At 45.0% G+C, this 12,374-nt stretch overlaps 2 protein-coding genes across 4 annotated transcripts; one reads left to right on the plus strand and one right to left on the minus strand.

Moving 5' to 3' along the window:
- Window positions 1-3,322: 3,322 nt before the first annotated feature.
- On the minus strand, window positions 3,323-5,962 carry LOC4343902 (DNA-directed RNA polymerases II, IV and V subunit 9A). 2 transcript variants are annotated; one of them, XM_015791869.3, is made up of 4 exons: window positions 5,882-5,962; window positions 5,709-5,781; window positions 3,993-4,151; window positions 3,323-3,651 (listed from the first exon to the last, which is right to left on the minus strand). In XM_015791869.3, the coding sequence occupies exons 1-4, from the start codon at window positions 5,914-5,916 to the stop codon at window positions 3,571-3,573; spliced, it is 348 nt and encodes a 115-aa protein (XP_015647355.1). In that variant the 5' UTR covers window positions 5,917-5,962; the 3' UTR covers window positions 3,323-3,570. The 2 variants fall into 2 exon arrangements, with proteins under 2 accessions (XP_015647355.1, XP_015647354.1); XM_015791868.3 differs by having other exon boundaries at window positions 5,709-5,784.
- Window positions 5,963-6,154: 192 nt separating this feature from the next.
- Window positions 6,155-9,702, plus strand: LOC4343903 (protein FAR1-RELATED SEQUENCE 5). 2 transcript variants are annotated; one of them, XM_015791866.3, is made up of 5 exons: window positions 6,155-6,533; window positions 6,775-6,877; window positions 7,083-8,936; window positions 9,022-9,077; window positions 9,400-9,702. In XM_015791866.3, exons 1-4 carry the CDS (start codon window positions 6,343-6,345, stop codon window positions 9,070-9,072), a joined length of 2,199 nt encoding a protein of 732 aa, XP_015647352.1. In that variant the 5' UTR covers window positions 6,155-6,342; the 3' UTR covers window positions 9,073-9,077; window positions 9,400-9,702. The 2 variants fall into 2 exon arrangements, with proteins under 2 accessions (XP_015647352.1, XP_015647351.1); XM_015791865.3 differs by having other exon boundaries at window positions 7,083-8,845.
- The last annotated feature ends 2,672 nt before the right edge of the window (window positions 9,703-12,374 follow it).

Here is a 12,374-nt window from a genome sequence, read left to right on the forward strand (position 1 = left end):
AAAAAAAGCGTGACGTGGACGATAGATGGAGTAACGGATCGGAGGCCCCCCGTCCGCAACAGCAAACTCGATCGGCTCCTCTACCTCCCGGAACACCTGTCGCCGCCGCCGCCACCGCATTCGCTCGAGCTCGCTCGCTCCAGTCGAGCTAGCGCGCTAGCGTCGCGTCGCGTCGCGGGCGCGGCGCGGCGCGGCGTGGCGTGGCGTGGCGTGTCGCGCGCGGCTGCCTTTCCGCGCCGCGCGCGCGCGGGCACGGGGTGCGCGCGGGCGCGGCGCGGCGCGGGCTGGCGTTCTGAGTCACTGAATGGGTAGAAGCTGGGATAAGGATTGGTGACACAAAACCGACGAAGAGTTTTTGCTAGGTTGGTTAATTAGTGAGCTTTTGAGTGGTTTTGGAGGTATTTTCGTGTAAAGTTGTGAGAGATTATTCCAAGGAGTTTAGCTCGAGCTAGCATACGACGGCGAGATGATCTGTCAGTGACTCGAGTGTTTAGCTAGCTACGAGGTGATTAGCACCGTCCAGAAAAAGGTAAATGGTGCAGTGTATAGGCACCCGCAGATCGTGATGCTAACTTGGATTTATAACAACTGTTTTTGTATTGTGTGTGCACGCTTGCGGCATGCTGCTTGGCAGAGAGATAAGCCCGGTCATCATGTTAACCACATTAAACAGTTGAAAAACCAGAGAAAAATTATGAAGAATTTATTTTTTTTATGGGTGTTACCGAGTCTTTACGATACCCCGGCGGTAAAAGTGGTAATTGACGATAAATGAGACACTGCTTCGAGGCATGTGAGTTCGATTAACAAATAGATACCGTATGACGGTATGAGTATTGTCATGTACGTAATTCTAACTATGGAATATGGAACGAGAAGTATCAGATGACAACATGGTCTACCATGATCATCGATCCATCTTGAGAAACGAGTAAAATGTTTCCATTACACCTCAAAATAGCCAACACCATGGAAGACTGCCGTTAACATACGCCAACACTGTCGCAAAAAAACAGAGATGAGAGGCTTCTGCCCTCTAATGTGAGTTGCTGACATGTAAACCCATAAGCTAAACAAAAGAGTAAATTTCACAAAACTACAAATACTTTGATCAAACTATTACAAAACTACAAAACTACAGATTTAAGAATGTATTTCACAAAACTACAGATTTAAAGTCAAATTTATCACGGAACTACAGATTTAAGGTATTATATCACAAAACCACACATTTAAAAACTATTTTATCACAAAACTACAGATTTTATAACTTTAAATAAATAATAGTGCTACGATCTAAACTCTAGAATATGTAGATTTTTGATAACTTCATCACTAAATCTGTAGTTTTGTGATATGGTGCATTAAATCTGTAGTTCCGTGAAAAGTTTGACGCTAAATCTGTAGTTTTGTGATACACATTTTTAAATCTGTAGTTTTGTGATAATTTGACTCAAGTATCTGTTTGTGAAATTTACTCTAAACAAAATATTTCACACATCAGTTATTCAAGGTCAGAAGAAAGTGAAAGTAAGTTAAACAAAATATTTCTCTTCTAGAGGGCTTTAGGGATATAGATCTGCAGAATTTTGAAATCAAAATATATCTTTATAAATATTTTATTAAACATACATTTTTTTAAAAAAAAATCAGCAAACAAGCATTACGAGTTTGAGAGGATGGGAAAAGAAGAGATTGAGAAGATACGCAAAACGAGATAAGCCATTAGAGCATAATTAGTTGAGTATTAACTATTTTAAATTTTAAAAATAGATTAATATGATTTTTTTAAAGCAACTTTCATATAGAAAATTTTTGCAAAAAACATATCGTGGGTAGCGTGCACGCGGAAAACAGAGCAAACAATCTCTCTTTCGCCTGCTGCCCGCAACCTAAGAAACCCATGTAAATGTAATGCATGGGCTTTAATAGGCCCAATATTAAAGCCCATGCACATAGTGGGCCGAACAAGATGGGACAGCATGTATACACACACATCACCAGTTTCAGAATGGGAAAAGTACACCGAAGGTCACTTAACTTGTCATCGGGTTACAAAATCGTCCCCCAACTGCAAAAGATACCGGAGGTCCCTCAACTAACAAAACCGTTCGCTTGAGGTCCTCTGGTAGTTTTGACCCCGGTTTTGTCTGACGTGGCGGGTGAGTTAGCGTGGGCCCCACGTGGACCCCACCTGTCAGCATTGCCACATTAGTCGTCTCTCTCTTTTCCTCTCTTCTCTGTTCTTTCTCATCCTCATCTCTCTCTCTCCGTACTCTCCAACAGCGAGTCTATGAGACGGGAGAGGAGGAGGGTGTCGGCGACCGGCGACGCGGCGGCGGAGGAAGGGGCGGCGCGTGGGCGGCCGGGGGCGGAGCGGCAACGTGGCGGCGGGGGAGGGGCAGTGCGCGGGTGGCTGGGGGAGGCACGGCAGGCGGGCGGCCAAGGGAGGAGTGGCGACGCGGCGGCGGGGAAAGAGGCGGCACGCGGGCGGCTGGGAAAGGCGCGGCGCGCGGGCGGCCGGGGGCGGAGTGGCGACGCGGTGGTGGGGGAGGGGCGGTGCGCCGGTGGCTGGGAGAGGCGCGGCACGCAGGCGGCCAAGGGCGGAGCGGCGACGCGGCGGTGGGAAGAGGCAGCGCGCGGGCGGCCGGGGGCGGAGCGGCGACCGGGAGGAGTTCAGCCGCACTCTCGCTGAGCGCCTCGTCCTCGACATCGAGAAGGTCATGTGCCAGCTCGACGCTCTCCCCTCTAGGCTCATGCCCCCCGTGCCGCCGGCGCCACCTTCGGTTTCAGCGGGAGCACCTCATGGTCCTCCTCCGCATGGACCTCCTCTCCGCGGGTGGCCGTCGTGCTTCCCCATCGCCGCCGCCGCCGCTGGCTGCCGCCATCGAGGCGCCGCCCTCCTCCTCTCCCGCCGACCGCGCGCCGCCCCTCCCCCGCCGCCGCATCACCGCTCCGCCCCCGGATGTCAGCGCGTCGCGCCTCCCCCAGCCGCCCGCGCGCCGCCCCTTCCTCGCCGCCGCGTCGCCGGCCGCCTGTCATCGACGCCCTCCTCCTCTCCCGCCGGCCACGCGCCCCCCTCCCCCGCTGCTCGCAGTCGCAGAGAATGGAGAGATAGAGAGATGAGATGGGAGAGAAGAGAGGAAAAGAGAGAAGGCTGATGTGGCAATGCTGACAGGTGGGGCCCACGCTGACTCACCCGCCACGTCAGACAAAACCAGGGTCAAAACCACCAAAGGACCTTAAGCGAACGGTTTTGTTAGTTGAGGGACCTCCGGTATCTGGTTTTGCGGTTGGGGGACGATTTTGTAACTCGATGACAGGTTGAGGGACCTTCGGTGTACTTTTCCCTTTCAGAATTGGACCAAAGTGACAACAGGGTCCAGGGCACCCAACAACCCCGGACACATTAAGTTGACAAGACAATCACAGCAGTTAAATGACCTCGGAGCTACATCAGTCACACAATTCACAAACTACATTACTTGTAGAAGTTCCAGTCCTTCAGATAACACCGGGTATGAGCATGAACACAAGAACGGCCAAGATTCAGCACCATGAACCTTGCCGTCAATCCCTCCACCTGTGACCACAGCTTGGGTTGCAGCAGATGAAGTACAGTGTCAGGCCTTTCTCCCCCTTAGTTGGAGCCTGCAAGTTCAACGGGAAAAAGAGTGACTGATTGCATCCACAGCTTGTGGCAGATACTAGGATTCTGAACAGAGTTGTAATATGTCACAATCACCACCACTACGAGAAAAGCCAATTATGTAATGAAACGGTTTCCTGAACCCTGTGGATACGAAGCGATACATACTATACTAAAAACTTTAATATGCTGACAGAAATGTAGATTTGTATGTTCATGCTTTCATATTGCTATTCTATTCTTGTATCAGTGACTGTATAGAACTATAGATGATACAGTAGTCACATCGTATATAGCAAGAATCGCATAGAGAACAATAAGTAAACAACACAAATACACTGACCTGAAAAAAAGCAGCCTCTGGATGGCCACAGTTGTAACATTTAATACTTCTGGTGCGAGGCAGGGTGGGATCAGTTGCTGCATCTTTTAGGATATCTTTGGGTTCCCCAGCAGGTTTACGGAGAACCCTTTTGTACACACAAGTGTCAGTGGCAGGCTCCTGCTTATATGAACGATCCAAATAAATGGAAATCATTAGTCAACCTACAAGAAAACTTACACACAAATTTTTTAAAAATGTCGGAACTACGAAAACTATAAATGCAATATAGCTGCAAAGTATGTAAGCCTTGAGAAAAACTCAGCAATCACTTCAATAAACAGAAAAAAAAGAGAGGACATTTTGTGGAAGAATGCCTAAAACACCAAGGAAATCTGTCTTATTTCTATCCTGATTACATTGGTTCTTAATGAAGTTAATATGTTTCAGAAGCTACAACAAGGGACATATCAAACTTCTTTTAAGGGACACTTAGTTGTGATTTGTTACATTGATACCTCAGGTAGGTTGTTGCAGTGTGCATAATTCTGGCATATGTTTGTCTCTTTCCAATGAGTAACATCTTAAGCATAGTTTGTGATTACAAGACAAGTTCCTGATTTTCTGAGGGCATTGTATGCCAGATAAGCTAGAAACACTTCTCAAGGAAAGAGAGCTAAAGCCCTTGTAATATACAGGCTCTATGTGGGAGTAGATCCTACTTTCAACAGTTCTCTGACCACAGATTTTCAGCAGAAAGTTCATCTCAAACGGCTAGTGGGAAGCCACTTATGTAACCTTAATCCTTAACTTGAAAGGGAAAATTGGTTTCATACCACCCGAAATATTTCCCTTTTAGTCTTACCACCAAAATTTTGGGGCATGCTTTGATACCACCTAATAAGATTCCGTTTCTTTTTTTAACCACCAGCACCCATTGCCATTCAATTTTTTTTTAACCTCTCCTGCTCCGTATCGCCCATTACACCCTCATATCCCGCGGTCCCATTCATCCATCACACCTCTGCCTTCTGCGCTCCCCATACTCCCAACTCCCAAGTCAGCACCTTCCATTAGTTGAAGGAGGCAACTGAGTTTGTGAAATTTATTGCTGAATCCACCAAGGATATCTCCTTGTATATGCTATTTCAATGCTACCTCAAAATCTTAGTAGTATTAAACAAAATAGGCGATACTTGCACGGTACGGAACCAGCCAATTTTGCTAACATAGAAGCCCCAAATTTGGACAAATATGTCGGCAGTAATGACAAAGAGATTCTCCGCCTAACCTTTATGTATGAGATCGAGAACAAAGCATGATAAGCTGATAACTACCTACAAAGGAATATTAGCCGTCTACCAATTCATCATAAACTCGCCAAGTCCCAACCAGAACCCCTCTACTCTATCAATCGAACAAAGCAAGCATCAATAACATTATGGGACATCAAATTCTTTCCTCAGCGAAATCTCCCGCATGCAGCAACCGTAAAAACGTGCGCACCAAACAATCATAAATCCATCCCAAATAATAAAGAAAAAAGAAATTACGATCTCAACAATGCACCATTAAACCTAGAAACCTCCATATACATACACCACATCACTAAACCCAGCCTAAACCCTAGATCACCATTCCCCAAAATCCCCAATCCAACCTAGGGTCCCAAGAGTTTATTTACCACACCCAATCCAAAACCATATTAATCTGAGCCGATGAACAAGGCAAATCCACCTGGTGCTCGCAGGAATTGCAGGCGTAGAGCAGGGTGTGCGTCTCCTTGTCCTCCCGCGGGTAGAGCATGTTGCTGCTGCATATCCAACCAAAAAAACACACAAAAAATCAAACCTCCAATCGAATCAAATCTCGGACTACGAATCACAAGCCAAGAGATTCCTCCGCCTCACCATTCGCCGCAGAACTTGAGGGCGCTCATGGCCATCGATGGCTTCCTCCTCCTCTCCAATTCACTCGCCGCAGCCGCCGCCGCCTTCTCTTCTGCGCTCTCGGCTACTTGTACTCCCGAGATGCGGCGCCGCCTGGCAAGCGGGCCCCAGGATCGGTGTCCCCACACGTCAGCGATAAGTGAGGGTACAGGATACAGTACGAGATGGGAAAGGGGGTACACGTGGCACCACACGGTGGGTCACATGCCCCCCAACGCCGCATCGGATCCGACCACCTCCTGGGCTCCTCTCTCCACTACCAACCTCTCGCGGAGACCCAAACCCTAGCTCCCAAATCCCGACCAGCCGAAGCATTTCCAACGGAATTCCTCTGTTCGGCTCCTCCTCGGGGTTCAAATCGAGCTTGAATTTGTGGTTTTTTTTGGGGAGGGTTTTTTTTTTCTTTTTGGTGTTGTTTTTGGATGCGAGTGTGGCTTGGCAGGGTTGGTGGTGGTGATGCCATGATGCACATGCTGGTGGCCCCCGATGGAGGCGGCGGAGGGGAGATGCCGCCGCCGTACGGGGGAGCCGCGGCGGCGCCGCCGCCGCCGATGGAGCAGGAGCTGGAGCTCCACCGCGACAACGCCGACGACGGCCTCGACGGCCACGTGCGGTGAGAGCTTCTCTCTGTGTGTGTGTGGCAAGTCACTTGTGTTCATGAGTTCATCGGCGGTGAGGAGGTGGGCGAGGTCTCGTAGCGTCTCGCCTTTGCGTGGTATTCGGGGTTCATCCATTCTGGCGTGCTCTGGTTTAAGCTCAGAAGATTTTGTTTGTCCTGTTGCACGAGTGAATTTTAGTAAAAGAACCTTGGGCTTTCCATTTGTCGTGTTGATAGTTTTACTGTGTTTGGCCAGGTGCTTGAGGTGTGGTATATCCGGCAACGCGACGCCCCATATGCGCCGCGGCCCTGATGGCCCAAGAACTCTCTGTAATGCGTGCGGCATTGCGTACAGAAAGGTATGGCTGCGCTCTAATTTTCGATACAGAATACCGATGAGCCTGTTGTGTGATACCATGTTCAGCTATAATTCATTTCCGAGGAAATTTTATAGCTGTCTCTTGGCCATTTTCCTCCTGTTTTGGTGCATTGATGATAATCTAAAATACTAAATGTGTCTATTTCTGTTTATTTACTCAAGTAATAGTATGATTGGTTTTCTAGGGGAAAATGAGACGAATGATAGAAGCTGAACCACCTATAGATGAAGCTGCACTTGCTAAGCTGGTTCCTGAGGTAGGCATGGAATTTGAGAGTGAGGACAAGGCCTATGAATTCTACAACAAATATGCTGGACATGTTGGTTTTAGTGTTCGGAAAAGTACATCACACAAATCTTCCGGAAATATTACCAAAGTAAGGACTTTTGTTTGCTCAAGGGAAGGTTACAACAGGGACAAAAAATCATTGGAAGCAAAGAAGCCAAGGCTGGATACAAGAATTGGTTGTCCAGCGCGGTTGATTATTAAAGTCACACCAGAGAGTAAATACAGAGTCACTGACTTCAAAGCGGACCACAATCATCAGCTGGCCCCTCCTTCGACAATGCATATGTTAAGGTCACAGAGGATATTGACAGAACTTCAGTCTGGGGAAGCAGAATTGTCAGATGATTCTGTCATGACACCTACAACAAAAGCAACCGGTGATCTTGTTGTGAGACAAATTGGTTTCCTTCGAAGTATCTCTCTCCTCCCAGCAGATTATAAGAATTATCTCCGTTCAAAGCGTATGAAGGCTATGCAACTCGGTGATGGTGGCGCAATATTGAAATATTTGCAGACAATGCAAATGGAAAATCCTGCTTTCTTTTACACCATGCAGATTGATGAAGACGACAAGCTAACCAACTTCTTTTGGGCTGACCCAAAATCTAGAGAAGACTTCAACTACTTTGGTGATGTCCTCTGTCTAGACACAACTTACAAAATAAATGGATATGGCAGACCATTGTCATTATTCCTCGGAGTGAATCATCACAAACAAACAATTGTTTTTGGTGCAGCTATGCTTTATGATGAATCATTTGAGTCATATAGGTGGCTGTTTGAGAGTTTTAAGATTGCTATGCATGGAAAACAACCAGCGGTAGCTTTAGTAGATCAATCTATTCCACTTGCTAGTGCAATGGCAGCAGCATGGCCAAATACTACTCAAAGAACTTGTGCTTGGCATGTATATCAGAACTCTCTTAAGCACCTTAATCATGTTTTCCAAGGTTCAAAAACATTTGCAAAGGATTTTAGCAGATGTGTATTTGGCTATGAGGAAGAGGAAGAATTCTTGTTTGCCTGGAGAAGCATGCTAGAAAAGTATGATCTTAGGCATAATGAGTGGCTGTCTAAATTGTTTGATGAAAGGGAAAGATGGGCTTTGGCATATGAGAGACATATATTTTGTGCTGACATAATAAGTGCACTTCAAGCTGAAAGCTTCAGTAGTGTTCTGAAAAAGTTCTTGGGCCCTCAACTGGATTTACTGTCCTTCTTCAAGCATTATGAAAGAGCCGTAGATGAGCACCGCTATGCTGAGCTCCAAGCTGACTTCCAAGCTAGTCAAAGTTATCCAAGAATACCCCCAGCCAAGATGTTAAAGCAAGCTGCCCATACATATACCCCAGTGGTGTTTGAGATCTTTCGTAAAGAGTTTGAGCTGTTCATGGACTCTGTTCTGTTCAGTTGTGGGGAAGCTGGGGCAACCTCTGAGTACAAAGTCGCTCCCTCTGAAAAACCCAAGGAACATTTTGTTAGATTTGACTCGAGTGACTGCTCCTGTATCTGCACTTGTAGGAAGTTTGAGTTTATGGGTATTCCATGTTGCCATATGTTGAAGGTGCTCGATTACAGAAATATCAAAGAATTACCTCAGAGATATCTGTTGAAGCGATGGAGAAGGACTGCCAAGTCTGCAAATGAAGAAAACCAAGGGTATGTGGCAAATGGAAATGGTTCATCATTAAATTCCATTGTACCTCCTGCAAACCATCATGGTCTCCAAGGCTTCAGTGCAATGATTCAAGTAACCAATCTGCAAGATTCATTCTCCTTGTTTTCCCCCTGTATGTGCTGTGGCTGATAAAGTTTTCTATCTTGGTTAACTGCAGGACACTCCTGTTTCTAATATGCATGAGAATTCATTTCGCAGAAGCTCATGATGCAGGTATCATACATGATTATGAATTATTAATATGCCAATTTGATCTCTTGTTTTGTTTGGACTATTACTGAGCCTATCTGGTTCTATCCATTGCACCAAAACCTAGGGCATTGATTTACAACCAAAGTTTCCCCCTTCTGAGAGATGCATGACAAATTTTTTAGGGAGATTTAGATAGAATATTTTGTTTGTTGAATATTGCTCACTTGGTTCTGGATTTTCCTCCTTCGAGGTACAATTATTAAAGCAGTTTGGCGATGACACGTGGACAAACTTAGCTCTGTTGGATCAAACAGATTATTTATGTGATCAATTTATCATGCAGGTGACTTGAATCTAAACATTATTCCTTCTGCACGGTGCCTGCTCCACGATACTGGCGTTGAAGCAGTGAGAACAGGCCATGCGGAGCTCCCCCGAATAAAAGTTTCCAACTTGTAAATTATGCAGCTGTAGGAAATCCCAGCTATTGAGGCGCCCATCCTACTTAGGCTCTTAGACTAGATTCTGGTATGAAATCATATGATTGTGCTGCCCACCTGCACCCAGGGAAATTTTGTGCATTCTGTAAACAGTCTATTTATCCTAGCCCATTCATAAAAGAAAAAAAAAGGTGATCAGATGCCAATGCAGAGAGATTGCTCCTTTGAAACTTTGCAGGGCAAGCAGACCCATCATGATCATCAATCCTAGGAGGGTTTCAGTTAGATTCAGATCTTGGGGTGGTTTCATTTCGTTTCATTTCACCTGCAGGTGAGGTGAGCTGGACAGCTCATGCAATAAAACGTTGGAAGCAAGACAAGCCCAGCTTGGCAGTGTGGATCTCAAGCCCGGAGAGCTACCGGCCGAGCTAGGAGCTGCCTTTGACGCTACAGTGGACAGCTGTGCTTTCAAGCCTGGCTTTGGGCGCATTTGTCCCATATGCACAGTTGCATAATGCGTGCAAATGTTGTTCATTGTCCTCAATGCATCGTATATCTTGGGAGCTTCGATAATGCTGCTACCAATGTGTCCTTGAAAAACACATTCGAGGTGCTTTCGTGCTCGCTCTCTTTTTTCCAACTCTGTCAGGTTTCTTTTCAAACAAAGTTATTTCAGACATTTTTCTATAAAATGTCTTTGAAATATATACTTCCATTCAAAGGAAGCCTCAATGCGATCATTTTAACGGTTCTAAGTAAAGTATCATATATTTAGTCTTGTTTTGTGTTACCTCTATGGTGAAGAGGGGCATATGTGCGCTGGTGCATGTGTTTATCTTAGGCCCCGTTTAGTTCTCTAAATTTTTTTTTCCAAAAACATCACATCGAATCTTTAAACACATGCATGAAGCATTAAATATAGATAAATTAAAAAACTAATTACACAGTTAGGGAGGAAATCGCGAGACGAATCTTTTGAGCCTAATTAGTCCATGATTAGTCATAAGTGCTACAGTAATCCATATGTGCTAATGACGGATTAATTAGGCTCAAAAGATTCGTATCGTGGTTTCCATGCAAGTTATGAAATTATTTTTTTCATTCGTGTCCGAAAAGCCCTTTCGATATCCGGTCAAACATCCGATGTGACACCCAAAATTTTTCTTTTCGCGAACTAAACAGGCCCTGACTTAGTACCTGTAAAAGAAAAGTCAGTGTTTTCGGCATCAACTTATCGACTGTAAAAATAAACGATCGTGTTGGGGCCTTGGGGATTGAAAATGAGATCTTGAGGTTGAAACTACACATCCCTGGTCACTTTACACATCCCTCGTCACGGTAACATCTCATATCCTTGACAACTGTAAAAATGCTCTCTCAGTAAACAGTAAAATTTTGTGCCGGGCAACTGTCCTGATGATAATGTGGAGCGATTGGCTGCTGTGCCGTAGCAATGTGTCGTTCGCTGTTGATTGCTCTGCCGTCACGCGACGCATCAAGCAGCTAGCAGAGCATGTGACCTGACTATATGGGCAACGTGCTGTGGCTGCTCTCTGCTTTTCTTTTCCTCCCCTGCAGCCACTGTACTGATCGACTGATATCTGCTTCCTTTGCGTGCTTTCTCCGTGTAAACTCAAGTAACAATGCCATTTTTTCTCTTCCTTTTTTTAACGAATATTATGAGATAATGTAATATTTCACATTGATATAGCAGGAAAAAGAGCCCTAAGAGACCATAATTAGAAAAAGAAAAAAAACAAACAGCACCACGTCACGGAGGAAAGAGTGCCAATTTTTATTCCTCGGTTTGAAAAAATACAAGAGATAGTTCAAGGAGATTTGTCCAAGTGTTGCTTGAGTGCAAATTTGACGATGCTTTTCAGCTTCAGTCTGAAGGTGTGATGAAAATTCAGGAGCCGTCACATTTGATCCCGGTCGTTGGTCGGTCAATCTTCGTCACTGCGATTCAAAACAAGCACCATCTGATTATTTCTGCAATGGTTAGTGAGCTAATTGGCATCAAAGGCTAAAGGTTAATTTGGATGTCTCTTTTCATGAGAAGCAGCCAAGGAAACAAAGCTGATTTGTGCGTTCTCTGAAAATAAAAAGACATGAAAAAGTTTGAGTTCAGGTGCTTGCTCCACTATTCCCTACTTAACTCCAAAGCAATGTCATGTGGGGAGTCTAATACGTGATTATTTCGCATTAACCTTAAGCTAAGCATTCTTCTCGCCGTAATCACTGACATGCAGAAATTCAACGTCCTTTCTTGATGGATACATCACACGAATTGGGTCAAGTGTTTGTTCAAGAAAAACTCCACATATCAAGTCATTTTCTTTTTCTGATTTAGATCACTGTCAGTGTCAATTGCTAGTTGGTTAGTGTTTAATTTTGAGGATTACAAGGGGAATAAATGCTGAATTTATACCACGAATGACTTGCTGGCAGGGTGTCATTACTTGTACCCGAATTTCAGCAAGATTGTGTATTTATGTGTTTGTCAGTAATTGATTTGGGATGCTATATGTGCATCATTTTCCTGAGTAATAGTGTTACTAGTACCCAAGTTGTTCATCATTGCTTTATCATTACTTCAAGTATTATGAAGAAACCTGAATAGGAGTAGTACCTGATAAGTATGCCACCCATTCTGTTTTTTCCTGAAACTCATCATTGAAGCAGCCCCTAACTCTGAATTTTCTTTTAGACGGATGGTCAGACTAACTCAGAATTTAATCATGATGTTTAAGAAACCATTAGCTTTATTAGTATATGTACTAACTCGAGATTATCCAAACAGAACAGGTTAAGCAAGCAAGGAAAGAGAGATGGCCCCAAAATCCCAGATAAGTGACACGTTTTCAGCTTTGCTAAT

Source organism: Oryza sativa, chromosome 7 (genome assembly GCF_034140825.1).
Source record: "Oryza sativa Japonica Group chromosome 7, ASM3414082v1".
Classification (NCBI taxonomy): Eukaryota; Viridiplantae; Streptophyta; class Magnoliopsida; order Poales; family Poaceae; genus Oryza; species Oryza sativa.